Genomic DNA, 25,713 nt, shown 5'->3' with positions numbered 1-25,713 from the left:
ATTCAACAGCATGACCTTGTGCTATATATATATATATATATATATATATATATATATATATATATATATATATATATATATATTTCCAGTAATTGAGCTTTAATAAATTTTTTTAAAATACAAATGGACTGAGATTATTTAGTTTTATAATCCAGATTGCTCCACAAATTGACACCTTGAGTTGAAATACATCTTTCTTTTTGTTTTGTTCTGTATTTAGGTTTGGAAAAAATAACTGTTCCTCTTAATTTGTACTCACTTTCCATTTTTTATTTTATTTTGATTTACATGTTGATTGGTAAAATTCGATGATGGGTTTTACACATTATTGTAAGGCGGTTAAACTCAATCAATTCATAGATTTTGATTTTTAAAAATGCCACAAGAGTACATACAGCAAGTGATCAAGACTTTGTTAAGGTCGGTACACCCAAGTTCAGTCATGAAAACTCAAATGGCTCCGCTCTCATTCATCGGCTCTAACGCACTACAAAAATCATTTTATGATTTATCTGCGCAGTCATTTATTTCCTTCCTGGTGTGTGATAGCTCCATCCCAGGTGATATTCCAGGTCGGCATACCTTACAGCCCATGAACATGAGGAATGCCTTACGAAAGGAGCGATTAAAGAAACCATACAGGAATGGATTTAGTGCTGAGTTGATATATCCCAGCCATAAAAAGATGTCCCAGATGACCACTTCTGTGCTGTAATCAATAAAAGGGTCCACGATGTTGACAGTAAAAAATGGCATCCAGAAGATGAGGAAGACTCCCATGATGATGCCCAAGATTTTTGCTGCCTTTCGCTCTCTCTTCATGGCGTTGCGGTGCTTTTTCTTTTTGCTGGAGTCTTTTCCCACCCCGGCGGCCATCTGGCTTTCCATGGCGCTGATCTGCCTTGCCTGCCGTCTGGCTGCTTTGAAAATCTTCCAGTAGGCGATCAGCATGATAGCCATGGGCAGGTAGAAGGCTATCAAGGAAGCCATGACGGCGTAGACGCGATTGACTAAGAACACACATACGTCTTGAGGGAGCAGGACGTCAACACCGGCGATATGGAGGCCTAACATGATTGGACCGAAGGAAATGAGCATGGGAACGGCCCAGCAGATGACAATGAGGAAAGCCACTCGACTGTGAGACATTTTCAAAGAATAAACGAGCGGGTTGCAGACGGCATAGTAGCGGTCAAAGGCGATGCAACTCAGATGGAATATGGAAGCAGTGCAGAGCATGACATCGAGGCTGGAGTGAAGTTGACAAAAGAGCGAGCCAAAGTACCAGCACCCTTCGACAGTCCGAATCATACTGTAAGGCATTACGACCAGGCCCACCAGGCTGTCGGCCACAGCGAGGGACATGACGAAGGAGTTTGTGGGCGACTGCAGCTGTTTAAAGTAGGAAATGGACAAGACCACCAAAAGGTTGCCCACCACTGTGCAGATGATGCCAATGAAGAAGAAACTGTAGAGGATAAAACGAAACGTTTGGCTCCTCAAGATGGCGCAGGAGTCCTGATCCATCTCTAGTGTTGTGTTAGCTGCGTCTTCAAAGTTACTCTTGTTCATCTTCTTGTTCAACCTGCCAAAACATGCAGACTATCATTGACATGGATGGATGGATGGATGGATGGATGGGTGGGTGGGTGGATGGATGGATGGATGGATGGATGGATGGATGGATGGATGGATGGATGGATGGATGGATGGATGGATGGATGGATGGATGGATGGATGCATGGATGGATGGATGGATGGATGGATGGATGGATGGATGGATGGATGGATGGATGGATGGATGGATGGATGGACCAAAAGTGCCCAAGAAGTCACCTTTACTTTATCGTTTCCATGATATTGATGTGACTGATACACAAGTCAATTGGGTGTCACCTATGCACATAAAGTACTGAGGCTAGTTTAAAAAATGAAGAATGTGTATGCGTCACTTATTACATATACTGTAGTAATTTTATGACTAATCTTAATATGCTGTCGTAACACCATTCACGCATTGTTGAAGTATTTACGTGAATAATTATTTGCCTTAGTTGTTGTAGACTGAAGACATTTGGGCTTCAGATTGAAAGATGAATATGAGACAAAAGTTCAGAATTCACACTTGTATTTCTGTCAGGGTTTGTGGGAGATTGTGGACCCAAGTGGAGGGAGGCAAAGAAACGCGTGGCAGGGGTGCTCTTAAACATATGTTAATTTAACGCATAAACAAACAAAGTACAACAAAACACAAACCAAGGCTGGGAACTAAACTTACTAGTTTCAAACTAAACAGGCAGACCTCAGAATTGCAGGGGAACAAGGTGTGACGCGACAACAACAAAGACTCTACAAAAGCAGGGAACTAAATACACATACTAACGAGATAACAAGAGACACCTGGACAGGACACAAGTGGCTTGGGGAGCTGATTGGACAAACACAAGGGAACGGGAAAACGAGCACAGGTGGACATAAGACATTGACAGAACTAGAGACACAAGGAAAACATTACTAAGAAAAACCCAAACTTAAAACCCAGACCCAAACAATTTCATGGGATTCACTTAAACAACTCAGGACAGACTATACAGTAAATTATGTCAAGTACATTTTAATCTAAACTGAGTCTATTTGGTCGCACTCTAAATAGACTAAAATTTGCACTGGAAGAGAGTAAAATAAATAAATGAATTAAAAAAAAGTTACCCAAGGGTTGAGGAACAAATTCACGACCTTCTTCTTGGGAAACTGCCACTCTACCACCTGAGCTATGCCACTCCTACTGTTTGCTTATATCCAAGAGAGTTTACTCTACAGAATTTACTGCGTAGTTTTTGTTTGAAGCCACCAACTTCTCAAGTGAGCAAAAGTATTGGAACAGACATACTAAATTAACTTAAAATGAAAAACATGTAATATTTGGTGGTGTATCTTGTATCAAGATGTAAATCCCATGAAATTAAAGCTGGAATGTTGAACTTTTGTCTCATATTCATCTTTTGATCTGAACCCCGGATGTGTTCAGTATACAAAAAAAAAAAAAAAGACATTGAAATTCCAATACGTTTTGAGTAGGACTGTATATCACCATCAAGAATTCTGTGAGGAGCCAGGACATACACAATTTAGTTGAAATGAAGAAATGAATTGGAGATGAAATTCCCCAATATGAAGAATTTCAGTTTCTTTCCCCTTTCACAGCAATCCATGCATTCAAAGTGTGTTGCACGGCAGATCACACATGACAGAACTGTTTAATTACTGTGCCAATGATGTGACGTTTCAGCTGACTTGAAAGTGACTTTAATGAACACCATAGGGACAATGCAGTGATGGCAAAGTGACACTTGAGAGAACACAACCACAGGAAACTTCCTTTTACAACAAAAAAAATAAAATAAAAAATCTGTTTATACAAGTCGATTATTATACAGCATGTCATTGTTTCTAATCATTAAGGATTATGGCACAAACCTCTTATGCCCCACTTCAGAGAAGAAGACACTTCATTAAACATCTTGCACCCTCTCGTCGCTTCAACAATTATTTTGGTTCTTTCTGTAGTTTTAAAATTTCTGTTTTTGTTATTTTGGAAGTTAAAAAAAATCTATATAGTTAAAATAATATCACATATATATATATATATATATATATATATATATATATATATATATATATATATATATATATATATATATATATATATATATTTGTATAAAAAGCTGGTCTTGTGAAAATGAAAAATGTGTAACAAAAAAAAAAAAAAAAGACTCACTTGCACTGATGAAAGAAGATGGTGTGTCCTCATGGCGCGAGAAAAAGCAAGTGCTTCCAGCCAGATTGAGATGGAAGAGATGTGAGAGGTGGGTCTAATGAATACATGCCACAATAATCACAGGAAGCGACCAATACAGGCTTGCTTGCATAGATGAGCTCAATACATGAGAAATTTCTCCTGAAAATCTACTAAATTATTTGTTATATTGCTGAGTGGATGGATATTGTCATGAGTCTCGTATTTAGGTTTAGGATTTTATTTAATGATTGGCTGGCAACCAGTTCAGGGTGTACCCCGCCTGCTGCCCATAGCCAGCTGGGATAGGCTCCAGCACCCCCCGAGACCCTTGTGAGCCACAAGCGGTTCAGAAAATGGATGGATGGATGGATGAAAAAAAGTCAACTACAGGGTAGATTGTTTAAAAAAATACCTTTTTAGAAAATTGCTTGAAATATTTTCATTTCAGATTTTTGTCAAATGGAACACAATCAATGTGGCCAGTTTTATAAGTCGCACAATAGAAAATACCCACATGAGGATAAGTGGTTCAGCTAATGGATGAATGGCTAAATAAATAAAAAATAAAAAAACACACAACACAACCTTTGAAAAAGCCTGAGAAGACAGAGGAATAATCCGACAGAACACACACTTCTCAGTTAGGCTTATATTAGATAGGGAAACGATCTGATTGGTTGTGGCTCGACATGTGGGTTAACAGGACTGACATGGAATTATCTCATTGGCTGTTGACTAGATAAAGAGATTAAAGATTCTTGACATCACATAGCTCCTGACATCACATAGCTTAAGACCAGTTGAAACTAGATGCCGGTTACATCAGTTCAAAACAGACACCTGACCACACGGTCATGACCCAAACATAACCCTGGCCCCAAATAACACACTGGAAAAACACGGTCATGACAAAATCAATTGAGTGCTTAGGTCCAGATGTGCCAGACTTTGGTATTCTTTCAGGGTAAAAAAGGATTTTGGCCAAAGAGCCCATTGTACTTGTAACATTTGAATGTGTAACAAGTTAGTGAGTATAATCAACATTTTTTCTTCCACTTTTAGGCACATTAGAAGTTTACAATTAATCATTATTTTAGAAGTCAATCACATAATCAATTGTGGAAAGCAAATTTATTCAACATAAACAGTATTGCTTCAAGCAGAATTTATTATCAACATGCTAAATATCACAAGTTTAGCGTTTATTGTCAACGCCACCACTTTTGTCCAATCTGTGTAGTATAATTGATTCGAACCGAATGGATGGATGGGTGGGTGTCGTCCAAAGATTCATGAATTAATTTTAGACTCACAATAGACCAAAATGACTTCCATCCATTTTCTACACCTGAACCTGTACTGTATTGTGTACAGGTTCCAAAACTTTTGAATCAGTGTCAAACTGCCCTCTCACGTGTCCCAATGCGGAATTAAGCACACTCCGTCTGGCCCCATGTGAATGCCCGAGGCTTCAGACAATGACAGGTATACCTGAAGTGAGGGGGATGTGCTCTAATTAAACATGGGGGATTGTTAATGAAGGCTGTAATAAAAGGCACATTGGCTCAGCTTTCGAGTGTATTTTTTTGCAGACCAGCTATTCATATGTATAATACAAGTGTGCTTTAAAGGCTCAATAGGCTGGCTGCGCATCTGCTTTATTGTTATTTAAAAAAAAAAAAAAAAAAAAAAAGGACAGAGTAGAGTTTGATTCTAGGCCTTGTTTATTCTCCAGGGCTCAAATAAAGTGCTCTGTCAAATGTGATTACACATTTCATTAGAAGCAGTTTGATACAACAATAACAAAAATGCTTCAACGTAAGAACATTAATTTGGATAAACAAAAAAAATGAAAGAAAGAAAAAGTAAAAAATGAATTGTAAATGTATTTGTAAATACATCACCTTGGCTGTGAACAATACTCACATTGCAACATGCTGAATCACTTCAAGGTTGTCACTGGTAATGAATACTTTTCATTACATTATTGCAGTTCTAGCATTTTTTTCCAAAGGAATCGAGGAGCAAGAGGTAGTGATATATATCATATATATATCATATGTCATATATCAGTTTTGTTTAAATTAGCAGGAAAAGACAAAGGTGAGTCAGGAAAATCTCAAGTTGAACTGTTGATTCATCGTGTGTCATCGACCCAAGCACAGAGAAGCAGGCAGTAAAGGGATGTCTCCAAAAATTTATTCACAGATTGTCCAAAAAAAAAGAAGTCATAGGATTAAAATCATAATTACACATACCAAAAAAAAAAAAAAAAAAAAAAACATGGCATGTTCTATGAACACTTTATGGCTGACAAGACAAGGCACACACGGGACACACAAACAAGAAACTCCAGATAACTAAAAAACTAAAACTAAATCCGAACAAAACAAAAGACCGACACTCTCAACACAGATCATTAGTACACATCTTTTGCCACCTTTGACTCTCTGGTGACAATATTCATCATGTACTCGATAAGTTACTTGATCGGTCGTAAGTTAATATAGGTAACGTTTATGTGTATCATGATCATGAATATAAATTATAAGTCTTGGCGCATCAGTGCCAATGCCAACAACGTCAGGGATATGGTTGCCAGTGAGAACACGACAGGCCGAGATGCATCTGGAAGAATTCAGAACAGTACGTATCAATAAAAACGACAATGCATGAAAGGAAGCTTCCACATATGAACCAAATAGTTATCAGACATTGTGTTCATGATATACTAATACAGTATTGGCTTCAGTCAACATTTTTATACTGTACCTGCAGAAAGAGTCCCTGGCACAATGTTTAGGGAGGAGTTGGCAAGTTGAGCGGTTAGTCCAGCTGTTGCGCTGCTCGCCGAGGGAACCACCGATTGATTGTCAAACACGAGAATCATGTTGGTAACGATTGAGCCGTTCCTTTATTGAAAAGGACACAAGAGCATTATTGAAAGCAAGCCATATTGAACATACATATCTTTACAAAAGGAAGAAATTTTGTCTTACGTAAACGTGTTAACTAAAGATCGACTGAAAGATGAACCAAAGAGGCTTGTACAGGCTGCGTTCACCTGTAATGAACAAAAAGAAAAAAAAATGCAATGAAAAATACAATTCATACAACAGCTTCTGCATCTTAAATGCAAACACAAACAAATAATGCAAGACCTCAAATCAATCAATGTAAACTGAAAGCTTTACTAATAATAATAATAAAAAAAGACACTCTGAAATGTGTACACGTTTTACCTCTGATACTACTGCTGAAGCCAAAGATTGAAATGTTGGTGAAAACGTGTTGGTGAGCGCTGGTGTAAAAACTTCGTCAAGACTAAACACAAGACCGAGGGTTCCCTCAGTGGATGAAGGAGGGTTTGTATTTGCAACAGGAGTAGCAGTTGTAGTCCCAGTAGGTGCCGTTGTTGTGGTCCCAGGTGCAGTTGTTGTGGTCCCAGGTGCAGTTGTTGTGGTCCCAGGTGCAGTTGTTGTGGTCCCAGGTGCAGTTGTTGTGGTCCCGGATGATGCAGTTGTTGTAGTCCCAGAAGGTGCCATTGTTGTTGTTGGAACTACAACTATAAGGATACATTGACGGAAGAAACTGTTAACAGGATTTTGCTAACTTTTCAATTCATCCATCAATCCATTCATCCATTTCCGTAACCGTTTACACCTCACAAGGGTCGCGGGGGTGCTGGAGCCTATCCCAGCTGGCTTCGGGCAAACAACCATCTACACACACAAGCACATCGAGGGACAATTCGGAGCGCTCAGTTAACCTGCCATGCATGTCTTTGGAATGTGGGAGGAGACTGGAGTACCCGGAGAAGACCCACGCGGGCACGGGGAGAACATGCAAAGTCGACCCAGGAAGGCCGGAGCCTGGACTAGAACCCGAGTCGTCAGTATTGGGAGGCGGATGTGCTCACCAGTTATTCACCGTGCCACCTCAATTCATCGAGTCATGTCTTTTTTTTTTCTTTTTTTTTTTAAGATTAAAGAAAGTGCTGTATTTTTTATTCTCTCGCAATCACGTGATGCAAACCTGTGAAAACTAACTCTCATAAGGAACATACATTAAAATGGTTTGGCAGGCGAATAACATGATTGTTAAATGTAATCTGCACATTTTAATTCGGGATGAGGACAAAATCTTACCAGATGCGACAATGGTTGACACATTCAGAGGGAGGGAAAAGTTGGAGTTGGAGTTGTTGCTTGCTGCCTCTACTAGAGTGTTTTCCACAGAAGTATCGTTTGGCACTGTGGCAGAGCTGTTGAATAGCAACTCGGAGTCGACCACAACAGAACCTCGACTGAAAAACAAACAATATTTTCACATTGTCAATACACTGGGTGTATATGTTGCTGCTTAGCCAAAACAAACATTCATGAACAAGTTTGAGATAAAAAAGGAAGACTGAAAATAGAGTATATGGAATACTGCTTTGTGTATTTCAATAAATATTGTAACATACCGTAAAGAACGGACTCGAGATCCGATGAATGTTCTTGGAAAACGTCTCCTATATATTTCATTGAGCTGTGGAGAGGAAATACCAATCAAAATATTATCAATTTTGTGATTTGTGTGATTTGCACAAGTGTCCAACTCCGGTCCCCGAGGTCCACACCTCTGCATGTTTTCGAGGATTTCCTCTTCAAACACAGCTGAATCAAATAATCAGGATCACTATCAGGTTTCTAGAGAGCTTGCTGATGAACCAGGTGTGTTTGAGGAGTGAAACCTCTAAAATATGCAAAATTGCGTCCCTCGAAGATCGGAGTTGGACACCTGTGTTTTAAAGTAAGGGTATAAGGAATTAGTCTCTATGCATATACATTCATGAACATACAAGGGCGTCCCATACGTATTTTACTTTTCAAAATTCAGATACATTCAAATAAAGCACAGTTTATTGTTTATTCCCTTTAGCACAGCACCATCTAATGGATGCATAACGTAACCCCAGCCTCTACTGTAGCGCCTTATATATGGAAAAAGTTTTAAAATATGTCATTCATTGAAGGTGTGCCTTGTAATGCCTTATAGTGCGGAAAATACGGTACATTCTGCATCTGCATTTTGATCTGTACTATGGCACCTCGCCACATGGCACATGCCTCTTTGTTTTTGCAAAGCTAATGCAACATTTTTTCGTTTTGCCTTCGTCCTTCAGTGTATTTTATGCCACGGACCTGAGCAGTCGAGTACATAAATTTATGCTTATTCGTAACACGACCGTTTATCATCATCTCACATCTTATATGGGCTTTGAATAATTTCAGTTTTGTCGCCAAAACATATATTCTGCTTCTCTGTAAGCGTTTTCCGTCCTTCGGCCGTAATAGTGCTTAAATAGGGGCGATTTCGTCCGCTAAGTTTATTGTTGTACGTTGCATCTATGAAGCGTGCTATTTCCTGCCAGCCAGCCAACCGCACATGTGCCAAAATAGGTCAACAAAGGATCCTCCAATAGACCCTTCCAGCTGATGTCGCTCAGAATGCTTAGCGACCGCTTACCCTCTTGGTGGTCAAACAATGTATAGGAAGACATGGAGGGAGCACCGTTTTCGTTGAACGATTCGTCTAAACATAACAAATAGTTGTGGTGATTAGAGTTAATTTAGATAATTACAGCTACACCACTAGGGGGCTGTCTCTACTAAGATTACATTGAGAGAAGAGAGTAAGCATTGCGTCGTAGTTTCAGGCTAGCCGCCGTGCTAGTCTTTTACGCTTCACTGTCTTTTGCGGGGTTTCGAATCGCTGCCGGCAGCCGAAGGAATGCTCTCATCTCTCTTTGAGCCATGAGAGCATCCATTGACTGCGCACAAGTTCACGTTGGTCGCTGATTTATCAACTGACCTATTTTCTAGCTCACACTGATTGTTTTCTAATTCACTCGCATTGACGCGCTGACCCCCACCGCTAGGGGCGCACTTCAAAGTGATGTCACACTGGAAGGGTCTATATGTAGGTAAAAAAAAAATAAAAAAAAATGAAGTCCTCCAGTTGGCAATATACTGGACCAGTTAGTTGGGCGAATTTTCGTCTTTGTCAGAAAGAAAGACTTTGTTAACAATGGTTGTCATTGTGTTAAATGAAATTTTAGATGTCACAACCACTAGAGGTACCGGTACTCTATCGGTGAGTATTTGTACTGGTATCAGTATGAAAAAAGTGGAATTGAACATCCCGACTAAGAATAAATGATATTTTTACGAATAAATACAATAATTGAGGAAACACTTCTGTAAATATCAATATATAATACTAAATTATTTTTCTATAAATCTCTGCAAGTATTAACATTTACAAATGATTACTTGTGAGCTATTTTTAGAACAGGCCCGCATGCGACACATGATGAAGTCCTTGGGGGATACTTGGTGTTGAGGAAATTAATATACAGTAAATCTAAACAAATTAATATCAATGAAAAACATTTAAAAAAACAAACAAACTTTGTTTGTTTTGAAACAACCTGTACACTATGGGGTAGATTCACTAAGAATGTGCTGCATACGCGAAGAGCGCGAAATATTGCTCCACAACTGCACCAGCAGTCTGCTGCCAGTTAACCACCTATTCACTAAGGATATTGGTCTAATCATATACCGGCGCAAACACGGCCACAAATTCTGACTGCTGGGAGCAAATTTGCGCCTGATTTACCACACATGGCAGTCGAGTTGCGCCAAGAAGAACATGGTAGTAACGGTTGCGAGAAAGACGACATTATCAATTAGAGAGGTTGGACCAAGAGGTGCATGGGCGTTTTCCTCATTACGTCAGCTGTATAGCGCAGAAGACGACAGCGGCGTCATTCATTCATAAAGTATAAATTATTGGTGCAATCGTTTTTTAAAAATATATTTATAGAGGTTGACGTGGGCATACAGTATGCATCTGGCACGTAAAAAATTATCATAAAATGTCCCCCCCACCCGCCGTTGCCGATTAGCACGGGTTACGTCATGTGTTGTAAACAAACATAGAAATATGTCCCCCTCCCTCTCTCTCTCTCTCTCTCTCTCTCTCTCTCCTCTCTGCGTGAACAGCATGGGGAAGTTACGTTACGTTATTCAAACTGCGTGTGGCTATTAGCGCTGCCGTTAGTGAATTACACACTGTATATCAATGAGTCTCATTTGCATTAGGGTGGCATATTTTGCGCCAAATGTATGCAAATTACCTAATTTACATTTACATTTACGCAATCTGGTTGGCAGCGCACTTAGTGACACATTTCCACATCTGCGCATGTTTAGTGAATTAGGCGCTCCCGGAATGCTCCATTTTTACCGGTTAGCGCCACGCAAAGGCTACTCAAACCTTTAGTGAATCTGCCCCTATATGTATTGTACATAAAGTATGCATTTCATTTTAAAAACAAACATTACTGGAAAAATTACCTGGTTTACTATTCTGGCCGCCAAAGTTTGAAACTCAGAAGAAGATTGATTGGAAAGTTGTGGCGTGAAAGTCTGGTTCAAACTAAATCTCATGTTCACCCTTGGTTGCGCTGGTGCTGTTGTTGCTATGATCCCAGAAGGTGCAGTTGTAGCTGATGGCGTGGTCAGAATTGAAGCAGGCGTCACATTTGTGGCAGGAGTGGTAACATTTGCGGAAGGCGTGGTCACATTTGCGGCAGGCATGGTCACATTTGCAGCAGGTGTGGTCACATTTGCGGCAGGCGTGGTCACATTTGCGGCAGGCGTTGTCACATTTGCAGTAGGCGTTGTCACATTTGGGGCAGGCGTGGTCACATTTGCAGGTGTGGTCACATTTGCGGCAGGCGTGGTAACATTTGGGGCAGGCGTGGTCACATTTGCAGTAGGCGTTGTCACATTTGGGGCAGGAGTGGTCATATTTGGGACAGGCGAGGTCACATTAGCAGGTGTGGTCACATTTGCGGCAGGCGTGGTCACATTTGGGGCAGGCGTGGTCACATTTGCTGCAGGCATGGTCACATTTGCGGCAGGCGTGGTCACATTCGGGGCAGGCGTGGTCACATTAGCTGCAGGTGTGGTCACAGTTACTGAAGGTGTGGTCACATTAGCTGCAGGCGTGGTCACATTTGCAACAGGCGTTGTCACATTTGTGGCAGGCGTGGTCACATTTGCGGCAGGCGTGGTCACATTTGCAGCAGGCGTGGTAACATTTGCGGCAGGCGTGGTCACATTTGGGGCAGGCATGGTCCCATTTGCAGCAGGCGTGGTCCCATTAGCTGCAGGCGTGGTCACATTTGGGGAAGGCGTGGTCCCATTTGCAGCAGGCGTGGTCCCATTAGCTGCAGCTGTGGTCCCATTTGGGGCAGGCGTGGTCCCATTTGCAGCAGGTGTGGTCCCATTAGCTGCAGGTGTGGTCCCATTTGCAGCAGGCGTGGTCCCATTTGCAGCAGGCGTGGTCCCATTTGCAGCAGGTGTGGTCCCATTAGCTGCAGGTGTGGTCCCATTTGCAGCAGGCGTGGTCCCATTAGCTGCAGGTGTGGTCCCATTAGCTGCAGGCGTGGTCACATTTGGGGCAGGTGTGGTCCCATTTGCAGCAGGCGTGGTCCCATTAGCTCCAGGTGTGGTCCCATTTGCAGCAGGCGTGGTCCCATTAGCTGCAGGTGTGGTCCCATTAGCTGCAGGTGTGGTCCCATTAGCTGCAGGTGTGGTCCCATTTGCAGCAGGCGTGGTCCCATTAGCTGCAGGTGTGGTCCCATTTGCAGCAGGCGTGGTCCCATTAGCTGCAGGCGTGGTCCCATTTGGGGCAGGTGTGGTCCCATTTGCAGCAGGCGTGGTCCCATTAGCTGCAGGTGTGGTCCCATTAGCTGCAGGCGTGGTCACATTTTGGGCAGGCGTGGTCACATTTGGGGCAGGCGTGGTCCCATTTGCAGCAGGCGTGGTCCCATTAGCTGCAGGCGTGGTCACATTTGGGGCAGGTGTGGTCCCATTTGCAGCAGGCGTGGTCCCATTAGCTGCAGGTGTGGTCCCATTAGCTGCAGGCGTGGTCACATTTTGGGCAGGCGTGGTCACATTTGGGGCAGGCGTGGTCCCATTTGCAGCAGGCGTGGTCCCATTAGCTGCAGTCGTGGTCCCATTAGCTGCAGGTGTGGTCCCATTTGCAGCAGGCGTGGTCCCATTAGCTGCAGGCGTGGTCACATTTGGGGAAGGCGTGGTCCCATTTGCAGCAGGCGTGGTCCCATTAGCTGCAGCTGTGGTCCCATTTGGGGCAGGCGTGGTCCCATTTGCAGCAGGTGTGGTCCCATTAGCTGCAGGTGTGGTCCCATTTGCAGCAGGCGTGGTCCCATTTGCAGCAGGCGTGGTCCCATTTGCAGCAGGTGTGGTCCCATTAGCTGCAGGTGTGGTCCCATTTGCAGCAGGCGTGGTCCCATTAGCTGCAGGTGTGGTCCCATTAGCTGCAGGCGTGGTCACATTTGGGGCAGGTGTGGTCCCATTTGCAGCAGGCGTGGTCCCATTAGCTCCAGGTGTGGTCCCATTTGCAGCAGGCGTGGTCCCATTAGCTGCAGGTGTGGTCCCATTTGCAGCAGGCGTGGTCCCATTTGCAGCAGGCGTGGTCCCATTTGCAGCAGGCGTGGTCCCATTAGCTGCAGGTGTGGTCCCATTAGCTGCAGGTGTGGTCCCATTTGCAGCAGGCGTGGTCCCATTAGCTGCAGGTGTGGTCCCATTTGCAGCAGGCGTGGTCCCATTAGCTGCAGGTGTGGTCCCATTTGCAGCAGGCGTGGTCCCATTAGCTGCAGGTGTGGTCCCATTTGCAGCAGGCGTGGTCCCATTAGCTGCAGGTGTGGTCCCATTAGCTGCAGGTGTGGTCCCATTTGCAGCAGGCGTGGTCCCATTAGCTGCAGGTGTGGTCCCATTTGAAGCAGGCGTGGTCCCATTTGCAGCAGGCGTGGTCCCATTTGCAGCAGGTGTGGTCCCATTAGCTGCAGGTGTGGTCCCATTAGCTGCAGGTGTGGTCCCATTTGCAGCAGGCGTGGTCCCATTAGCTGCAGGTGTGGTCCCATTTGCAGCAGGCGTGGTCCCATTAGCTGCAGGTGTGGTCCCATTAGCTGCAGGCGTGGTCACATTTGGGGCAGGCGTGGTCCCATTTGCAGCAGGCGTGGTCACATTAGCTGCAGGCGTGGTCACATTTGGGGCAGGTGTGGTCCCATTTGCAGCAGGCGTGGTCCCATTAGCTGCAGGTGTGGTCCCATTAGCTGCAGGTGTGGTCCCATTTGCAGCAGGCGTGGTCCCATTTGCAGCAGGCGTGGTCCCATTTGCAGCAGGTGTGGTCCCATTAGCTGCAGGTGTGGTCCCATTTGCAGCAGGCGTGGTCCCATTAGCTGCAGGCGTGGTCCCATTTGGGGCAGGTGTGGTCCCATTTGCAGCAGGCGTGGTCCCATTAGCTGCAGGTGTGGTCCCATTAGCTGCAGGCGTGGTCACATTTTGGGCAGGCGTGGTCACATTTGGGGCAGGCGTGGTCCCATTTGCAGCAGGCGTGGTCCCATTAGCTGCAGGCGTGGTCACATTTGGGGCAGGTGTGGTCCCATTTGCAGCAGGCGTGGTCCCATTAGCTGCAGGTGTGGTCCCATTAGCTGCAGGCGTGGTCACATTTTGGGCAGGCGTGGTCACATTTGGGGCAGGCGTGGTCCCATTTGCAGCAGGCGTGGTCCCATTAGCTGCAGTCGTGGTCCCATTAGCTGCAGGTGTGGTCCCATTTGCAGCAGGCGTGGTCCCATTAGCTGCAGGCGTGGTCACATTTGGGGAAGGCGTGGTCCCATTTGCAGCAGGCGTGGTCCCATTAGCTGCAGCTGTGGTCCCATTTGGGGCAGGCGTGGTCCCATTTGCAGCAGGTGTGGTCCCATTAGCTGCAGGTGTGGTCCCATTTGCAGCAGGCGTGGTCCCATTTGCAGCAGGCGTGGTCCCATTTGCAGCAGGTGTGGTCCCATTAGCTGCAGGTGTGGTCCCATTTGCAGCAGGCGTGGTCCCATTAGCTGCAGGTGTGGTCCCATTAGCTGCAGGCGTGGTCACATTTGGGGCAGGTGTGGTCCCATTTGCAGCAGGCGTGGTCCCATTAGCTCCAGGTGTGGTCCCATTTGCAGCAGGCGTGGTCCCATTAGCTGCAGGTGTGGTCCCATTTGCAGCAGGCGTGGTCCCATTTGCAGCAGGCGTGGTCCCATTAGCTGCAGGTGTGGTCCCATTAGCTGCAGGTGTGGTCCCATTTGCAGCAGGCGTGGTCCCATTAGCTGCAGGTGTGGTCCCATTTGCAGCAGGCGTGGTCCCATTAGCTGCAGGTGTGGTCCCATTTGCAGCAGGCGTGGTCCCATTAGCTGCAGGTGTGGTCCCATTTGCAGCAGGCGTGGTCCCATTAGCTGCAGGTGTGGTCCCATTAGCTGCAGGCGTGGTCCCATTTGCAGCAGGCGTGGTCCCATTAGCTGCAGGTGTGGTCCCATTTGAAGCAGGCGTGGTCCCATTTGCAGCAGGCGTGGTCCCATTTGCAGCAGGTGTGGTCCCATTAGCTGCAGGTGTGGTCCCATTAGCTGCAGGTGTGGTCCCATTTGCAGCAGGCGTGGTCCCATTAGCTGCAGGTGTGGTCCCATTTGCAGCAGGCGTGGTCCCATTAGCTGCAGGTGTGGTCCCATTAGCTGCAGGCGTGGTCACATTTGGGGCAGGCGTGGTCCCATTTGCAGCAGGCGTGGTCACATTAGCTGCAGGCGTGGTCACATTTGGGGCAGGTGTGGTCCCATTTGCAGCAGGCGTGGTCCCATTAGCTGCAGGTGTGGTCCCATTTGCAGCAGGCGTGGTCCCATTAGCTGCAGGTGTGGTCCCATTAGCTGCAGGTGTGGTCCCATTTGCAGCAGGCGTGGTCCCATTAGCTGCAGGTGTGCTCCCATTAGCTGCAGGTGTGGTCCCATTTGCAGCAGGCGTGGTCCCATTTGCAACAGGCGTGGTCCCATTTGCAGCAGGTGTGGTCCCATTAGCTGCAGGTGTGGTCCCATTTGCAGCAGGCGTGGTCCCATTAGCTGCAGGTGTGGTCCCATTAGCTGCAGGTGTGGTCCCATTTGCAGCAGGCGTGGTCCCATTTGCAGCAGGCGTGGTCCCATTTGCAGCAGGTGTGGTCCCATTAGCTGCAGGTGTGGTCCCATTTGCAGCAGGCGTGGTCCCATTAGCTGCAGGTGTGGTCCCATTTGCAGCAGGCGTGGTTCCATTAGCTGCAGGTGTGGTCCCATTAGCTGCAGACGTGGTCACATTTGGGGCAGGTGTGGTCCCATTTGCAGCAGGCGTGGTCCCATTAGCTGCAGGTGTGGTCCCATTTGCAGCAGGCGTGGTCCCATTAGCTGCAGGTGTGGTCCCATTTGCAGCAGGCGTGGTCCCATTAGCTGCAGGTGTGGTCCCATTTGCAGCAGGCGTGGTCCCATTAGCTGCAGGTGTGGTCCCATTTGCAGCAGGCGTGGTCCCATTAGCTGCAGGCGTGGTCACATTTGGGGCAGGTGTGGTCCCATTAGCTGCAGGTGTGGTCACATTTGGGGCAGGCGTGGTCACATTTGCGGCAGGCGTGGTCCCATTAGCTGCAGGTGTGGTCCCATTTGCAGCAGGCGTGGTCCCATTAGCTGCAGGTGTGGTCCCATTAGCTGCAGGTGTGGTCCCATTTGCAGCAGGCGTGGTCCCATTAGCTGCAGGTGTGCTCCCATTAGCTGCAGGTGTGGTCCCATTTGCAGCAGGCGTGGTCCCATTAGCTGCAGGTGTGGTCCCATTTGCAGCAGGCGTGGTCCCATTTGCAGCAGGCGTGGTCCCATTTGCAGCAGGTGTGGTCCCATTAGCTGCAGGTGTGGTCCCATTTGCAGCAGGCGTGGTCCCATTAGCTGCAGGTGTGGTCCCATTAGCTGCAGGTGTGGTCCCATTTGCAGCAGGCGTGGTCCCATTTGCAGCAGGCGTGGTCCCATTTGCAGCAGGTGTGGTCCCATTAGCTGCAGGTGTGGTCCCATTTGCAGCAGGCGTGGTCCCATTAGCTGCAGGTGTGGTCCCATTAGCTGCAGGCGTGGTCACATTTGGGGCAGGTGTGGTCCCATTTGCAGCAGGCGTGGTCCCATTAGCTGCAGGTGTGGTCCCATTTGCAGCAGGCGTGGTCCCATTAGCTGCAGGTGTGGTCCCATTTGCAGCAGGCGTGGTCCCATTAGCTGCAGGCGTGGTCACATTTGGGGCAGGTGTGGTCCCATTAGCTGCAGGTGTGGTCCCATTTGCAGCAGGCGTGGTCCCATTAGCTGCAGGCGTGGCCACATTTGGGGCAGGTGTGGTCCCATTAGCTGCAGGCGTGGTCACATTTGGGGCAGGTGTGGTCCCATTAGCTGCAGGCGTGGTCACATTTGGGGCAGGCGTGGTCACATTAGCTGCAGGTGTGGTCCCATTTGCAGCAGGCGTGGTCCCATTAGCTGCAGGCGTGGTCACATTTGCGGCAAGCGTGGTCACATTTGGGGCAGGCGTGGTTACAATAGTTGTGCCATTTTCTGGAATTGTGAAATTAAGAAAAACAAATAACATCTGGAATATATATTGTTGTTTTATGATTACATTTTGGCTGTAACAGGAATTATTTGGCCAATCGGACAAATGTTGCAATCGTTAACTTTCACATACGATACCTTGTGATCTCGTTCTCACAATCCCTGCAGAGTACATAATATGTTATTTTCATAACACATAGATATAATTCTTTAAAGTGTCTTGCTCAGAAGCACATGCAAAGAAGGATTTTGCTTGAGAGAGCACAGATCACTATATCAGTTACATACGGTATATATAGTTTTGTTATTTCGACTTAAAGCCAAAAATGTTTGCACATGCACATCAAAATACCTGCGATGAGCAGAAGGAATGTGACAGCTTCTATCCTTCCCATTTCTTCTCCCTCTGAAGAACAAATTAAATTATAAGTCAGATCATCAATATCTTGTGTTTCACGCATCACAAATTTTATTGGGTATGCATCCACAAGTTCTTAAGAAGTTAAATAAGTGCTGCAACCAATATTAGAGTATGATATTTAGATCAAATTGGTTAAGTTGAATTGGAGTGAGAGAATGGAGGGTGTCCGGGCTCTTTCTTAAGAGATAGGGTGAGAAGCTCGGTCATCCGGGAGGGATTCGGGGTCGATCCGCTACTTCTCCGCGTTGAGAGGAGCCAGTTGAGGTGGCTCGGGCATCAGGTTCGGATGCCTCCTGGACGCCTCCCAGGAGAGATGTTCCGGGCACGTGCCACCAGCGGGCGGCCCCGGGGACGACCCAGGACACACTTGAGAGACTGTCTCTCGGCTGGCCTGGGAATGCTTTGGGATCCCTCTGGATGAGCTGGTTGAAGTGGCTGGGGAGAGCGAAGTCTGGGCTTCCCTCCTAAAGTTGCTGCCCCCGCGACCCGACCCCGGATATGCGGTAGTAAATGGATGGATGGATGGATGGATGGATGGATGGATGGATGGATGGATGGATGGATGGATGGATGGATTGGAGTCATTGAGTAACTCAAGCCTCCTCAAACAAACAGGAATCAAACCAGCAATTTTACTGATTGCTCAATAGCCACCTCAATCATACAACTTCCCAACGAATCCTGTCCGTCTGTCTACAGTGCGGTTACGTCTATAGCATGGCTGCAGAGGCAAGGCTAGGCACAGAGCAAACTGACATAACGCCATCAGCCCCCCAACCCCAGTGAGGAAACACTGAAGTATAAAAACAACATTAAAATACTAAAATAAAATAAAAGCATATGCTAAAAACAGCATCTAAATAAGTAAATGAAAACAAAGAGTCGGCTACTAGAAAAAGATAAGATTTAGAAACATTGTAATAAATAAATTTAACAAATAACAGCAAGCTATAACAATAAAATAGAATAGAGTAAAATAAAGGACAGGTTAACAAATAAAGTATAAAAGGCTAAAAATAGAATGTTATATCGGTTAAATGACAATAAAAGACATACAGATTAAAATAAATAAATAAAAAATAGTAAAATATAAGAATAATTGGTGATACCTGAGCACTTTTTTGTCCTTCTCAATTGCCATGTTTCATCACATGAACCCTTACAATTCTCTTTCACATCAGTTTTGCGATATTCTGACAAATAAACATTAAAACTAACGAGAATCTGACAAATAAACATTCATGATTTTAAAAAAAATTAAACAAAAAATTAAACTAATTAATTTGCTTTGTATAACAAAATTTTTGCATTCTTACCTTACAAATAGGAGAATGTTTTCTTCACTTCTGTTAAGTGAATGCACCCGTTTTGTGATCTTCTTTTTTTTTTGCGAATAAAATGCCACTTGCTATCATTTGTGGTTATATATTGTATGGGATGTGTTTTTTTTTTTTTTTTAGAGGAGTGACCAAAACAAGCATAACTTGTTTACCCGTGCCTACTCTACTGCATCATAATGACACACTTTGTGGTACAAAAATAGGCATTAGACGTCAATAGTTGAGAGTATGGTTAAACGTGGGATTGATTGTCAATGTTTCATGTCTTGAAGAAATATATCCAAAATTGAGCGTGCTACTTTTTGATTTAGTCTCAACTACTTTATGGTCCACCTAAGATCATGACATCCACTATGGCATAACATGGCACAACATTTCGGGGTAAAAAAAAAGAAAGTTTTCTTCTGTACTTAAGAACATCTCAACTGGAATGAGTTATAGAATGAGGATCACCTACAGTAGACAAGACAGCTCAATTGCTATTTAGCATAATTATAGTGACAATTATGAGAGTGCAGTAATTATGCAGTCTTTAGAAAACATTTAATTCCTATTGTTAATGCTTGTTTGTTGTTAGAATTAAACAAGCCCTTCTTTCAGATATTATTGTTATTTTTACATCATTATTATTATAACAAAAACAAAACAAAACATTGTAAGTGCTTTCAAATTTGGCCAAATGAGGTTTAAAAATAAATATAGTCACACACTTGAGGACAATGGAGCTTATATTATTTCCATGTGTTTGTGACAGTAAATGCATTTCTAATATTTTTGGAATGACACTTTTTCCAACATAGAGATATAAGCATATATTTTAAATTTGAGACAATGTGACTTTCACAAATATACATAATTTTATGAATTTTCGTCTTTTTTTTTTTTTTTTTTTTATCAATTTTGGGGCTTTGGAGTATGTGTTATCTTTTCATTAGTGTTTTGTTTTTGTTGTAAGATTTCTTCATATTGGTAAAGTTGGGCTCATTTCTACAGAAATGTCAAGCGACATTCCAAAGTTTAACCTCGTTTGAGGTTGAAATAGATGTGCCTCCTTACAGCAATCGTGACATCATTTGAGCCACTGTTGTTGTGCGAATGGCTGAATGTGAGGCTGTGTGAAGTGCTTTCAGCACTTAGCTAAAATAATCTTTATAAATAGCAGTCTATTCCATTCCATTGTTCTTAATACCGGTACTTGAAAGAATCTTTGCCAGGCAGCGACACAGATAAAATATGAGAGGAGGAACAGTATCTGTGTGGAATGCTGCAGACCGTTTTGGCAAATATGATTCACATCTCTTGAATTTTTGTGTTGAAAACAATGGTATTGTGTGGCGGTCCTGGCTCAAGACTCAAAAGGAAGAACCGGTCGCCCAGTAACCGGAAAGTCCACTGTTCGAAACCCGCTCTCCCCGAATTTCCTCATGATGTGGGGAGTCAAATGAGATCTGCAACCAGGGACGGGATGGTACGGGCAACGGCTGTAGTCGACCTGCAGGTGGCTATGCAGGGATGCTTGCCACAAGCCCACGCACTACATGCGTTGACGTAGTCCGTGACGTCCTTCCTGAGTGTCTGCCACCAGAACCGCTGAGCAACACCTTCATCATCTTTTCTCAGATAATAAGTTTATATACACAATTATAATAAGTTTGTATACACAAACTTGGTCCAAAAATATGAAATAAAAAACGGAAATTTCTTACATTATCTGCAAGTTAAAAATATGGTTAAGAAACAAATCCCAACACTTCAGGATACGCTCCAACTGCCTGTCTTAGCTAAAGATATTATAAAGCTTTCTCCAACAACAATAAAGAAAATATCCAAAATATCTAAGTTATTTTTATACACAAATAAAACGTATTTACCAACTTTAAAATGGGAAAAAGACTTGTCTATAGTTCCGGAACCAGACTTTTGGACCCAAATCTGTGAAAATGTATTTAAAATGACCAAACATACAAATTTGCAACTTATCCAATATAAGATACTTCATAGAACATATATTATCAATATCAATATATATCATATATCAATATATGATGAAAAAAATGGGACTCTCTGACTCCGACATTTGTCTCCAGTGCTCACAAAACACTGCCGATACTCATCTTCATGCTTTATGGTCATGTACTCCAGTGCTGTATTTCTGGACTAAAATCTTGGAAAAGCTCGCTGATATATTAAACTGTAGGCTTCCTTTATCTCCAAGATTGTGTTTACTAGGTGACTTAACAATAACTGAGCTACCATGTAAACAATCTCAATCTATATTTATAGCCCTTACTATTGCTAAAAAAAAATAATCCTTGTCAATTGGAAAAATAAACAATCTCTAAATATCGACCACTGGTTAAACTTACTAATAAATTATATCTCAATGGAAAAAAATCTCTGCCTTAAATAAAAATCAAGTATCAAGATTTAAACAAATATGGTCTATGTACATAGAATATTTTAATCTTAATTTGGCAACTTAATCCTGCCTAGATTCTGCCTGTTAACGAGAGCCACCACATCGTTACAACTTCTGATTTCTCTGCTTCTGTATTTGGTATTTTGTATCTGATTGTTTTTATTTTTGTATAGTCAGGAACCTAGTTGCTGCTAGTGGGCTCGAGCACACCACACTATACGACACTATACTCACTAACTCCTTAAGATTTATTTGTAGTGGGCACTAAGCATCAACACTTGGTGTTACTGCATGCTAGTTAGTCAATTTTCTTGACGCCGTCCCCCGTGGTCGGGCGGGGGTAGCTCTGCCACCCCCCCCCCCCCCCCCCCGTTGTTTGCTCTGTAAAGGTTGCGTCTTGGCCGCTCCCTGGGCCCCCTGTGGGGTGCGGTGTTGGGGTGCTTTTCCTGGTGCCCGGGGCGGTGCCGTCCCGGCGGCGGTCCGCTGCTCCGTGCCTGGCGGCGCGGTTCGGAGCGGGTGGGAGTCTGGTGTGCCCCGTGGTTCCCTCTCCCCTCCCCCTTCCTCCCCCCCGTCGCCTCTCCCTCCTCACCTCCCCCCGCCCATCCTCCTCTGCCTCCCGGTCCCTTCTCCCTTGTCGCCCTCCCTCCCCCCCCTCCTGCCCTGCAGCCGCCCTTTCGCCTTCTTGTTGTCTCCTCCCCGCTTCCCCCTCCCCCCTTCCCTGTCTGCCCCCCGCCCCCTCCCCCTCTCTCTCCCTGGGCCTGGGGCTCCCTCCCCGGCCCGGGCCTCGGGCTCCGGGTGCCGGGCTGGGGTTTGAGGCCTGCCCCACTCCGTTAGAACTCCTGGCGCCCCGGGCGGGCTCCAGTGGCCGGTGGGCTGTCCAGTAGCCCTGCTGCGCTGGCCCTGTCCGCCTATCGTGGTGCCAGATGGGTGGGGTGGGGTGCGGGTGGGGGGGGGGGGTGGGGGGGCTGGGGGGCGGGCGTGCCACCTACACCCGCCGGGTTGGGTGAGGCCCCGCTGGTCGCTCCTCTTACTCACTTCACTAGTTTTGCACTATACACTTTGTAAATATACACATAGGGCACACAACACATTTCTTGGTGGGGTGGGGTAGGGTGGAAACACCGTCTTCACCCTTCAACTCCCCTCCAATTTTAATGCACTTCATGTCCAAGGGGAGGGGTGAGTTGGGGCGGGGAGCCATCAGGGGGGGATGGACTGCAGTGCCTGGCAGCGCTGTGGTCCCCCCCATCTGTGTCCCTGCCCCACCACTTTGTCCCTCCATTTCCTTTTTTAATGCACCACACAAATACATATTCATTTTTTGGGGGGGATGCGGGTGTATCGGAGTAGGGGAATTTTTTTCCCTCTGCTCCGACTCACCTGCTCCCAATTTTAATGCACCACACGCACACACTTGTATATACACTGGGTGGGGCCACATTCACGGTGTAAGGGTAGAGCTCGCCAGTCGGCGAGCTGGCGGACTCAGTAACAGGGTTAGGTGTCACTAGTACGCTGGCGTGACGACCGGGGCCTCTTCCCACCGGGCTCGGTGTTCTGGTGTTCCGCCTCTCCCCCAGTGCTTCTTCCTCTGCTTCCCCCCTCCCGCCGCTGTGTTCCTTTCGCACGGCTGGAGGTGGGGTGGGCACGTCTTCCCTCTCTGCGCTGCTGCCCGGTGCCGGTTTCCGGGGGGGGGGGGGGGGGGGGGGGTGTTGCTCGGGGGGGGGCGGGGTTCGCGGGGGGGTTGGCGGTGGTCGTGGGGGGTGGGGGGGGGGGGTGGCGTCTTGTTTGGGGGGGGTGGAGGTATGGGTGGGTGGGGGGTTGGGTGTTGGGGGTCGGGGTGTGTTCGGGGGTTTGGGGGCCGGGGGTGGCGGGGCCTGGGTCGTGGCGGGTGGCGGGTTTGGGTGGGGTGCGGGGGGGTCGTGGGGGGATGGGGGCTGGGGACTGGTGGGGCGCTGTGGGGACCCGCCGGGCCTCGTTCTGCGGCCTTGGGCTCAGGGGTGTGGGCCGGGGCTGGGGCGGGGGTGTTCCGGGCGTCTGGGTCGGCTCGCCGACCGGTGTCCGCTCGGGTGGCGTGGGGGTGGCCTTGGTGCTGCCGCGGCCTGGGGATTCCAGGGGGGTGGGGGCGGTGCTCGCTTTGCTGGACCGCGGTTGACGTCTTCTTTCTTTGGTGGTGGTCCTTATGCATGCCAGATCTATCGCACCAGCATCTACTGAAACTCAAACAGAATTTGCCTCTCTCTCCCACAGCCCCTTGAATCAGTTGGTGCTGGTGTCTGTGGATCTCACTTTGCTTTATCTATCCTTCCCTCCTTCCTCTCTTTAGTTTTTCCTCTGGTCACTTGAGATATCAATTTATTGGAAGTTTGAGGTTTCTGGGGTTGGCATAAGACTCTGGTTTTGTAACCACGCAGGAGGGGTTTGGTTGGTGCTGGATTTCACTTTGATGGATTGGATGTACTGGCTTCTATGGATCTCACTCTGCCTCATCGATCCTTCCCTCCTTCCTCTCTTTAGTTTTTCCTCTGGTCTCTTGGGATGCCGTTAATTTGTTGGAATTTTGAGGCTTTCGGGGTTGCCGTAAGACTTTGATTTTGTAACCATGGGGAAGGCAGGAAGTGTTTGGTCGGTGCTGGATTTCACTTTGATTTATCTTTCTTTTCTCTTTATTTTTCTGACCTTTTCTCTGGTCTCCTGACCATTTGAACCTCACGACTCTGGCAAGACTCTGAAGTACCTGGTTAAGGTGAAGGGTAATGGGATATTTATAAGGTTTTAGGTGAATTAATGAGTATAAATTTATACGTATTTGCACGCACACGCACGCGCACGCACGCACGCGCACGCACGCACGCAAACGCACGCACACAAACACACACAAAAAAAAAAGAGCAATGATGATAAGACGTTGAATCGGTAAGACTACGGAATGAACAATTCTGAGCTCTTAGAGAAAAATAAATAAATAAATATGAGCAATGGCAGTGAGTGTTCGGTTAAACCCGGGGTGGCACGTGACTTTTAGTAAACATCTGTTTAAGTGCAGCAAATGTGGTCTCAGCTTCAATAGACCATTTAAACGGGATCTTACAGGACATAAGGCATTTAAGGTGTGCTGCTTTTTGACTATAGTTTTGCATAAATTGTCTATAGAAGTTGTCAAACCCCAGGAACCTCTGTAACTGCGTCCTAGTGTTCGGGGTATTTGTAATTCATGTTTAAAATGTAATTTTTGTGTGTGATTCCATGTGGACCCACAGAGGTGTCGATGAAAATTGTGACTCCCACCATTAGTTGCCCATCCCTGATGCAGAAGAGCACCTCAGGTGTAATTTTTTTTTTTTTTTTTTTTTTTTTTCCCCTGAATTGAGATTAAGGGCAGCAAGAAAACAGATTGCTTCATCCAGGTTGAGGCCGTGGAGTATATTAAAAATAAGAAGTGTAAGCTGATACTAGTATGAGTGTTAAACTGTCTTTTACGCAAGGGGAGTACAGGAATGCTTCCAACTTAAATATGTTCTGAAGTAAAAAAGGATCATTTTAATCTCACAAACAATAATGCTATATAAAAGGAAGACAAGTTCAATACAAAGTTTGATCTGCAGGTTTCAGAGGCCTTTTTTTTCTTTCATTCTTTTTCTTTTCCTGATCAGCCTTTTTATCTTCTCATTGTTTGTGAGCCTTCTCCAACTCCATCTTCTCAGGCGTGTCAGTCACAATTCTTGTTTTTTTTTTGTTTTTTTTTAAGCAGTTCTTTCTTTCTGTGCATTTTGGCAAGGGAAAAATCACTTCTGAAGACACGTAACCCAAGTGAGCAGAACAACCAGATTTGTCACTTGATGAGTGTTTGGAAAGCCTGAACCATTTTTTTTTCTTATTCCTATATTTTTTTATGGTCATTTTTTAATCTCTTTCCAACCTAATATTATGGTCTTTACCTCGTTCACTGCTCTTTCCAAATCCTCAAGAGGAGTTGAAACCCTGTCTGTCTTCCTTTTGTATCTGATGACGTGATGAATTTTAGTCAAAAATTAAGAATGGCTTTTAATGATCAAATGTAAGAATACAGTTTCCAACAACAATAAAATACAATAAAGTAATACAGAGGAAATAATCATGATTTAGGCGAAGTTGTGCAATTGGCACAACTTAACCCAGGCCCTTTGGCAAAAATTACCCCAAGGCCACCATTTTGAAAAAAAGTGTTTTAAGCCAGCATCATGCTAACCATACAGACTCATGATGTAGCTT

General features: G+C 45.5%; 2 protein-coding genes across 3 annotated transcripts; both read right to left on the bottom strand.

Moving 5' to 3' along the window:
* Positions 1-116: 116 nt before the first annotated feature.
* On the bottom strand, positions 117-4,408 carry LOC144021209 (trace amine-associated receptor 3). Of its 2 annotated transcripts, XM_077525312.1 has the most exons (3): positions 4,314-4,408; positions 3,779-3,872; positions 117-1,585 (listed from the first exon to the last, which is right to left on the bottom strand). In XM_077525312.1, exon 3 carries the CDS (start codon positions 1,570-1,572, stop codon positions 502-504), a length of 1,071 nt encoding a protein of 356 aa, XP_077381438.1. In that variant the 5' UTR covers positions 1,573-1,585; positions 3,779-3,872; positions 4,314-4,408; the 3' UTR covers positions 117-501. The 2 variants fall into 2 exon arrangements, with proteins under 2 accessions (XP_077381438.1, XP_077381439.1); XM_077525313.1 differs by lacking the exons at positions 3,779-3,872; positions 4,314-4,408 and adding an exon at positions 2,279-2,328.
* A 1,936-nt stretch (positions 4,409-6,344) lies between these two features.
* Positions 6,345-11,451, bottom strand: LOC144020326 (uncharacterized). The gene is made up of 8 exons (XM_077523702.1): positions 11,209-11,451; positions 8,268-8,332; positions 7,968-8,105; positions 7,180-7,364; positions 7,042-7,100; positions 6,799-6,863; positions 6,572-6,711; positions 6,345-6,427 (listed from the first exon to the last, which is right to left on the bottom strand). The coding sequence occupies exons 1-8, from the start codon at positions 11,449-11,451 to the stop codon at positions 6,345-6,347; spliced, it is 978 nt and encodes a 325-aa protein (XP_077379828.1).
* Positions 11,452-25,713: the final 14,262 nt, after the last annotated feature.

Source organism: Festucalex cinctus, chromosome 6 (assembly GCF_051991245.1).
Source record: "Festucalex cinctus isolate MCC-2025b chromosome 6, RoL_Fcin_1.0, whole genome shotgun sequence".
NCBI classification, from domain to species: domain Eukaryota; kingdom Metazoa; phylum Chordata; class Actinopteri; order Syngnathiformes; family Syngnathidae; genus Festucalex; species Festucalex cinctus.
Note: the sequence above shows the minus strand (reverse complement) of the source record. Positions and strands in the feature narration are given on the sequence as shown.

Bases quoted from the DNA above. Each gene is read 5' to 3' on its own strand.
- LOC144020326 (XM_077523702.1), bottom strand. From the start codon at position 11,451: ATGCCTGCCGCAAATGTGACCACGCCTTCCGCAAATGTTACCACTCCT. The intron at 8,333-11,208 runs GTAATTTTTCCA...TCCTCTCCACAG, and splicing joins CGGCCAGAATAGTAAACCAG to CTCAATGAAATATATAGGAG. The intron at 6,428-6,571 runs GTACAGTATAAA...GAATTCTTCCAG, and splicing joins GCCAGGGACTCTTTCTGCAG to ATGCATCTCGGCCTGTCGTG.
- LOC144021209 (XM_077525312.1), bottom strand. From the start codon at position 1,572: ATGAACAAGAGTAACTTTGAAGACGCAGCTAACACAACACTAGAGATG.